The following is a 9,147-nucleotide window of genomic DNA, read 5'->3' on the forward strand; positions in this document are numbered from 1 at the left end:
TAACATCAAGGCGGTGGCCCGTTCCTGTAGGTTCATGCTCTACAACATCCGCAGAGTACGACCCTGCCTCACACAGGAAGCGGCGCAGGTCCTAATCCAGGCACTTGTCATCTCCCGTCTGGATTACTGCAACCCGCTGTTGGTTGGGCTCCCTGCCTGTGCCATTAAACCCCTACAACTCATCCAGAACGCCGCAGCCCGTCTAGTGTTCAACCTTCCCAAGTTCTCTCACGTCACCCCGCTCCCTCCGCTCTCTCCACTGGCTTCCAGTTGAAGCTCGCATCCGCTACAAGACCATGGTGCTTGCCTACGGAGCTGTGAGGGAACGGCACCAGTACCTCCAGGCTCTGATCAGGCCCCTACACCCAAATAAGGGCACTGCGTTCATCCACCTCTGACCTGCTCGCCTCCCTACCACTGAGGAAGTACAGTTCCCGCTCAGCTCAGTCAAAACTGTTCGCTGCTCTGGCTCCCCCAATGGTGGAACAAACTCCCTCACGACGCCAGGACAGCGGAGTCAATCACCACCTTCCGGAGACACCTGAAACCCCACCTCTTTAAGGAATACCTAGGATAGGATAAAGTAATCCTTCTCACCCTCCCTCCCCCCCCCCTTAAAATATTTAGATGCACTATTGTAAAGTGGTTGTTCCACTGGATGTCATAAGGTGAATGCACCAATTTGTAAGTCGCTCTGGATAAGAGCGTCTGCTAAATGACTTAAATGTAAATGTAAAATAAAAGAGAATATAAATTAGGCTGCATCTCAAATTTGTTTTCTTTTCCTTATTTAGTAGCCTTTGGCTTAGAGGGCTTTTTGGACAATGCACAGTAGCTAGGAAACAGTCAACCTTGGTTTTAGTTAGACCACATTCTTCAATCTAATTTCAAGTTCATTCTCAGTTTTGAAACCCAAGAACTCTCACTGTTGGCAACCGGTTTATAAAAGATACTTTGTACATATAACAATGTCTATGTTCCAAATGGCACCATATTCCCTGCGTAGTGCACTACTTTTTACGAGGGCCCATGCTGTAGGCTCTGCTCCAAAGTAATGCACTCAGAAAGTATTCAGACCCCTTCCCCTTTTCCACATTACAGCCTTATTAAAAAGATATATTACATTTTACCATTCCTTTTGTCCTCAGACAAAAAAACAATTCTGCCATGTGATAGGATTATAAAACAGCCGCAAATGACCTTTTATATCAGGCTAAAGCAATCTCCAGGAGGTAGGGATGCACTTTATTCTGGTAACTTTATACTCATACATTAGATGTCTCCCAAATGGCACCCTATTCCCTACACAATGCATTGGGAAATTATTCAGACCCCTTGACTTTTTCCACATTTTGTTACTTACATATTATGAAATGAACTTCATTTTTTTCTCTCTCATCAATCTACACCAACACCCCATAGCGACAAAGCAAAAACAGGTTTTTAGAATTTTTGGCAAATTTAAAATAAAATAAAAGCAGAAATACCTTTTTTTTATATAATAATTCAGACTCTTTGCTATGAGACTCAAAATTGACCTAAGGTGCATTCTGTTTCCATTGATCATCCTTGAGATGTTTCGACAACTTGATTGGAGTCGACCTGTGGTAAATTAAATTGATTGGACATGATTTGGAAAGGCACACACCTGTCTATATAAGGTCCAACAGTTGACAGTGCATGTCAGAGCAAAAACCAAGCCATGAGGTTGAAGGAATTGTCCGTAGCGCTCCGAGGCACAGATCTGGGGAAGGGTACCAAAACATTTCTGTAACATTGAAGGTCCCCAAGAACACAGTGGCCTCCATCATTCTTAAATGGAAGAAGTTTGGAACCACCAAGACTCTTCCTAGAGCTGGCTGCCCGGCCAAACTGAGCAATTGAGGGAGAAGGGCCTTGGTCGGATAGGTGACCAAGAACCCGATGGTCACTCTGACAGAGCTCCAGAGTTCCTCTGTGGAGATCGGAGAACCTTCCAGAAGGACAAACATCTCTGCAGCACGCCACTAATCAGGCCTTTATGGTAGTGGCCAGGCGGAAGCCACTCCTCAGTAAAAGGCGCATGACAGCACGCTTGGAGTTTGCCAAAAGGCACCTAAAAGACTCAGACCATGACAAACAAGATTCTCTGGTCTGATGAAACAAAGATTGAACTCTTTGGCCTGAATGTCAAGCGTCACGTCCGGAGGAAACCAGGCACCATCCCTACGGTGAAGCATGGTGGGTGGCAGCATCATGCTGTGGGGATGTTTTTCAGCGGAAGGGACTGGGAGACTAGTCAGGATCAAGGGAAAGATGAAGGGAGCAAAGTACAAAGAGATCCATGATGAAAACCTGCTCCAGAGCACTCAGGACCTCAGACTGGGGCAAAGGTTCACCTTAAAACAGGACAATAATCCTAAGCACACAGCCAAGACAATGCAGGAGTGGGTTCGGGACAAGTCTCCGAATGTCCCTGAGTGGCCTAAACAGAGCCTGGACTTGAGCCCAATCAAACATCTCTGGAGAGACCTGAAAATGGCTGTGGAGCAACGCTCCCCATCCAACCTGACAGAGCTTAAGATCTGCGGAGAAGACAGGTGTGCCAAGCATGTAGCGTCATACCCAAGAAGAATCGATTCTGTAATCGCTGCCAAAGATGCTTCGACAAAGTACTGAGTAAAGGTTCTGAACACTTATATAAATGTGACATTTCAGTTATTTTATAAATTTGTGAAAATTTTTGAAAATCTGTTTTTGCTTTGTCATTATGGGGTGTTGGTGTAGATTGATGAGAGAGAGAGAAAAATTATGTAATACATTTCAGAATAAGTAAGTAACAAAATGTGGAAAAGGTCAAGGGGTCTGAATAATTTCCCAATGCATTGTATAGGGAATAGGGTGCCAATTGGGAGACATCTAATGTATGAGTCTAAAGTTACCAGGCTAAAGTGCATCCCTACCTCCTGGAGATTGCTTTAGCCTGATATAAAAGGTAGTTTGAGGCTGTATTATAATCCTATCACATGGCAGAATTGTTTTTTTGTCAGAGGACAAAAAGAATGGTAAAAATGCAGATTTACATTCAGGACGAATGATTGAATTAGACCTAGCTCTACATTAAAATGTGTAGTGGGTTCCATTTCATTGCACACACATTGAAATATGGGAACCAAGTGAGTGAGGTTTGGATTTCTCTGCTCAACTCCAGTTCTACCCCTCGCCCCTTTCCTCATCCACCAAATTAACATGTTTTGAGCTTTGATGTTAAACATCTGGGGCCATGTATCAAGCATCTCAGAAGAGTTCTGATTTAGGATTTTTCCTTTTTGATCACAGTGAATAAGATCACTTGACAGGGTGGACTTGATGCTGAGATGCTTGACACATACGGCCCCCTGTTTTGTACAACTACAGAGCAGGTGTGCAACACGTCCCGGTATGTGAAAATCCAGTTCTTATTGTGTGTAGTAAATTAAAAGCTACAAAGTGATGCTTGTGGCAATACAAGATCTTAGACAGAGTGATCACCCATCTCCAAGCAAGAAAAAACAATGACTCACAGTGAACAAACAATGACTCACAATGAACAAAAAATGACTCACAATGAACAAACAATGACTCACAGTGAACAAACAATGACTCACAGTGAACAAACAATGACTCACGATGAACAAACAACGCATTTACAGATAAGTAGCACCACAAATTACCATATTAATAAAAGTACATTTGGATGGCACAAAGTAAGGAAGGGCACAGACTGAGAACACATAAGACGTCTATGCGTGCTATCTGTGTATGGCGTGCATCATCCCACTTTCTTACTTTACCTTCCGGGACTTAAAGACAGAGGCTTGCTTCAACACGTCATGGTTGAAATTAAACAGGTCGCTCTTTTATACACAAGGGGGGGGAGATGGGGAGAAAATCAGACCCAGAGTTAGTGGGATGAGGGATTGATTATAGTTAAGGCTTTGGTCCAGGACGTCGCAGCCGAACGACACCCTGGACCAGAGCTAGAGTCGGTTGTATGAAAACAACAACAATCTATAGAGAATCAATGAAAGGAGACACCCAATAAATCAAGGGAGAGGAATATCCAACACATAAATAACGTCCATCTGTGAACAATAGGTAACACTGGGGACGTCATAATGAATAAGTCAGTATCAAATAAAAGCTGAAGACAGGAGAATGAAAACGTCATTCATTTTCGGAAGAAGCGATAGGATGAGGTGCTGCTGTGAACTTGTGACGAGGGATGTTGTTTAGATCGAGCTAATAAGAGATCTGATAGTATTTCAATATTCCCTTACGTAGACATAACGGTCCAGTGAACAGACACGTCAAGCAACATCATCTTTGCCTGTCACCTCTGTTTAGACCGAGAATGACAGGCGTCAACGCATCCTTGAATTGATGCGCCACAAAATACACCCCTCAATCAAATACCCTGATACCTTGAAATCAATAGTTATTTGTAAACCATGTTTTCAACGCCTGCACCTTGGTGTTGGACGAAAGATGCACTGCTCTCTATCCGGAGTTATTGGAATTATTATTTAGTCAATATGATAAATATTCATGATCAACTGGGTATGGGAAATGACTGTATAATAATATTATTAGGATTTGCAACCATGCATCAGAGTTAATCAACATGCTTTATGGTACAAGACTCACAGCAGCAGGTCTGTTACTTAGCTCTGGTCCAGGGCGTTGTTCGACTGGGTGATAGTGAACTCGCATCCGAACGACGCCCTGCACCAGAGCTAGTGTGTTACTGTTTAACCCCACCACACACCGCTAATGCTAACTCTACGATGCAGAGTACCGGAGGACTCACAAATAAGGTTCTATACATTGAGGTATTGCTCTCACAAAGGACTAGGCCAGACGCTCTCCTCTCTTTTAAGTTTCCGCACGCAACGCTCCCCTGTGAAGACGCTCTTTATAGGAGAGAACAGGGAGGGAAGAAGGTCGAGTGTGGCTTAGACGCTAGAGATGCTGCCAGGCTCGTTTAGGAGTTGACTGTCTTGGTCTGATATTGACCCATCTGTTGGTTAAGGTCAGCGTTCAAAAGGTGAAAGAGTGTTTTGAAGGAGGAGAGAAAAAAAACAGGAGTTTCAACAAACAGACACTCAAATTAAGCCATTGAGGTGCTCATGTCATGTTCAAGGTGTGTTATGTATGTGGAAGACCATGACAGACAGGGTTGAGGTGAGAACAGTAAACTACGGCAACTACGGCAGTAAACTACAATTTTGTACTGAAAATGTCTTGTTAAGCTGGGTTAAAAATATTTCTGAACATTCTTTTGAGGTTCAATTTGGCATGATTCACAATAGCTGCCTTGGGTGGAGTAGAATATGTCCAGTAAGTAGAAATATATGACATTCTTCTCTGTATGCTTATTCACAACATTTAATAAGTCTACATTTGTTACAAAATTAACACTAATGTATAGCATGGGCAAAATGTATTATAATTCTGAAGTAAATGTTATCATTTAGGGTAGCCTAGTGGTTAGAGTGTTGGACTCGTAACTGGAAGCTTGCAAGTTCAAATCCCCGAGTTGACAAGGTACAAATCTGTCGTTCTGCCCCTGAACAGGGAGTTAACCCACTGTTCCTAGGCATTCATTGAAAATAAGAATTTGTTCTTAACTGACTTGCCTAGTTAAATAAAATAAAAATGTACAATATGTCAAATCAACTGCAGTGTCATGTGCTTTCACCTGCAGCAGTCTAAAGATGCCTCACATTCAGCAATTCAATAATGTAGCATTCTGCCACCAGAGCACTCATTCAACCTTTAACTTCTAAATTCCTGTCACCTAGTTCTACTCACCGGCAGGTTCTTGGCTGAGTCCAAGTACACCACCAGCAGAGCAGACGAGAGTCCATCATTGGCCAGGTTGCGGTCAGCTCGCACACTCCTTAATACCTGATTGGACAGGAGAGACAGGGGGAGGTCACTCCTCAGACAAACTGGACTAGGAGAAGTGAGCAGCCTTGTAATTCACGTGTTACATAATGAATTAACGTGCATCTGGCAGTAACAAGACTGAAAGAGAGGCTAAGCCAAGGGCAATGTAGTTCACTACATTAGTTAGAGAATAGGGTGCCATTTGGCACGTGGACAAGGTGTCCAAGCTAGCCTCCTAGTAAAATGTTGGGGGTGGGGGGTGGGGGGGGGGTAAGTAAATACCAACTTTAAAAGAGAAGGTTTTTTGATACTGCACCTGGTCCATCTTGTCAGGGGTAGAGAGCAGAGAGAGCCACTCCAGTTTCATGTGTAGTTTCCCCGTGGAGACTTCTTCCAGGTCAAACCACTAGAACGACAGGTTGTTCAAGGATTTTTTTTCTCATTTTGTCTGTCATAGTGAAGTGTACCTATGATGAAAATTACAGGTCTCTCATCTTTTTAAGTGGGAGAACTTGCACAATTGGTGGCAGACTAAATACTTTTTTGCCCCACTGTATATCTCACATCTCAACAGTGTAAAGTGGTGAGTGAATCAGACAATAAAAGGACACCCAACACATAGTGTACAGTTCTCATGGATGACATCACAGCATCTTTAAATGAACACAGACAGATAATATACGAAGGCAAATAAATCTCTATCGAAGTGCCGAACTGAAGCCAAGTTCATGTTTTAATTTGATTTGAACCACATTTATTTGACGATGCAAAAATATATCAGATTTACCTCATCTACCTTCTGCTCTTTGTGAAGCTCTTTCATATCGATCATCAGGCTGCAATTGAAGACACAAAGATTGGATAAGAAATCAGTAGGGGGTCATTAAGTAAACACCCTGAATCACCACAACAGAAGCGAAATTGATTCTCTGATACAGCATGTTGGCACTCTGACCCAGTCAGGGCCAATAGGGGAATAGGTTGCCATTTGGGACACAGCCAGGACCCTGTTAGGTGCTATGCTATAGCAGCACTAGAGCTTAGACAAAACAAAATCAGCCTCCCATTGGGATGAGGCCCAAGAGAAAGGGCTTTAGTCCAACTCCTAATGTGACTGATCACAGATACTTAATACATCAAGATACTTTAATTTGTCTCTTCTCTCTTCCAAGGGTCACCCTTCATTTTGTGGTGAGAAGATGGATGCTAAGTTTATGATAGCTCTGTTCCAAGGCATTACTTGCGGCTTGCTGACACTGAAGGCTCGGCATTAGCAAGCCGCAAGTAACGCTCTGGGCCAGAGCTAAGTTTGTGACATATTTTCAGGCTAGAATTATTAAACAGACTGCTCTGGCTATTATAAGGTCATTTGTTTGATATTGGGTGATAACTCACAATGCAGAGAAATAAGCCTTTTTACCACGAGGTAATAAGAAAAAGGACAGGACATGAGCTTACCTCCCCAGGAAATCATCTTTGTCTGGGTCCTCATCAAACAACTCAATCTCCAGGTGTTGGCCTGAGTGCTCATATACCAGTGCCTGGAAAGGACTTATGTCAATGAATCTTCAATCTCAGATATAGTAGGTCACACTGAATATAGCCGAAGGCTTGTAAAACATGACACGGTGGGTAAAACTGCATGAGAGCCAAAAATATGAGGAAATATTGGACTGTTGGACATATGTATGGAAGTTGTATCTGGTTCTACATATACCCTATGTTGCTGTGCCCTGGGGTAGTTAGCACAGAGGGCAGGTTTCATTGAGCGTTTCTGCCCCTGGGAAAGTCACTGTATGATATAACCATATGTGCCATTGGAAGAGTTCATTTTCAGTTGATTTCGTTTTACCTCGTAAACTTCGTTCCATTTGGGGTGCAGGCTCTCTTTGATGGTCTTGCTCCGGAAGAGCTGGTTTCAATATGGGAGGACGCCGTAAGGGTCAGACTTCCCCTTGATCAGGCCACCCAGGAATTTATCCTTCCCTTCCAGGTCCTGAGCCTCCAGGAAGTGAATCCTCAGGACTCCTGGTGACACACACAGCACAGGGACACTTTAAAATAGGACACAGTAAAACATTAGAGGACATTGCACTTTCAAACCAAAGTTTGTCAGATGATTTCCAACTTCTAAAGTAATCGGGTATGTCGTCTAAAACTCTAAAGTAGTCAAGATGAAACCACGTCCCACAAAACATCCGTTGTGTGGATCCAGCTATATGCCTCCACCCCAAATTAATGGAAAAGATACGCACTGAATAAAACCGGGAAAACCAGGAAATTAGACAATGCTTATCTTTTCCATTAATTGGAATTGAAGGCATACAGCTGATCTACATCAATGTCTTGAAACACGGTTTTCATCTTGACATTAGTCTACCTTTTTAGTATTTTGTTCAATAGTCCGTTGGTTTATATATTCCCCAAAAATGTGCATGCCAAAATACTAAGATGTGTTTTTCAGTTTAGTGATCCTTTAATTAGTGTGTGAAATATGATGATGTGTGATTAGATATAAAGACAGGTGAAAAGGCTGCAGTACTTTTGGCATAGGGAAACGTAGCTGGGCAAGTTCTACATCCCCCACCAGTGATAGTGATGCGGTTGGGCGACACCAGGTAGCTGTAGATCATGTCCTGAATTAGACTGTCAGACAAGCCACTGAGGAAAAAAATGAAACACAGCAAACCCACAGTCAGTCAGTACAACCTTGGGATGACAATAGTCTCACCTAATCTCAGTCAAGCACAAAGGAACATGTCTTTCCATTTATAAGATGGAAGGAACATTGGAAGGGGTTCAAGCACCTCAAAATATCAATGTAATCCACTAGGGAGTCAACACTTAGCAGTGACATTAAGGAGGTCTTACGGCCTGGGAATTACAATGCCTGGTTAAGAGAAGTCGATAGCCATAAGTGGTCTAGTATCTGCTGAGATTTTCTGTTAACCTTTGGGCTCTCCACTTCGGCCTAATTCTGTACACATAAATAACTGCATGAGAGGTTGAAGCAATCTGTAAAGATTAAACAACCATTATATATTTGAAAAGGCATAGAACCCAATTTAAATACCTCCATATACAGTACATTCCTTCACTCTTTCTTATTTCTCTAGAAACGTAGTCATCATTTTATCCTATCATTTCTTTTGCAGCTAGGAGCAATACAAGGGACTTGATTCATCTTTAGTGTGGGATCAATCACGTGGAACACACACAGGTACACACACATGCACA

At 42.7% G+C, this 9,147-nt stretch overlaps 1 protein-coding gene across 1 annotated transcript; it reads right to left on the minus strand.

Moving 5' to 3' along the window:
* Positions 1–3,803: 3,803 nt before the first annotated feature.
* On the minus strand, positions 3,804–7,822 carry LOC123990386 (extended synaptotagmin-2-A-like). Its single transcript, XM_046290945.1, has 6 exons — positions 7,763–7,822; positions 7,369–7,451; positions 6,698–6,746; positions 6,227–6,316; positions 5,833–5,928; positions 3,804–3,875 (listed from the first exon to the last, which is right to left on the minus strand). Exons 3-6 carry the CDS (start codon positions 6,740–6,742, stop codon positions 3,804–3,806), a joined length of 303 nt encoding a protein of 100 aa, XP_046146901.1. The 5' UTR covers positions 6,743–6,746; positions 7,369–7,451; positions 7,763–7,822.
* Between the last annotated feature and the right edge of the window lie 1,325 nt (positions 7,823–9,147).

This window comes from Oncorhynchus gorbuscha, linkage group LG12 (genome assembly GCF_021184085.1).
Source record: "Oncorhynchus gorbuscha isolate QuinsamMale2020 ecotype Even-year linkage group LG12, OgorEven_v1.0, whole genome shotgun sequence".
NCBI lineage: Eukaryota > Metazoa > Chordata > Actinopteri > Salmoniformes > Salmonidae > Oncorhynchus > Oncorhynchus gorbuscha.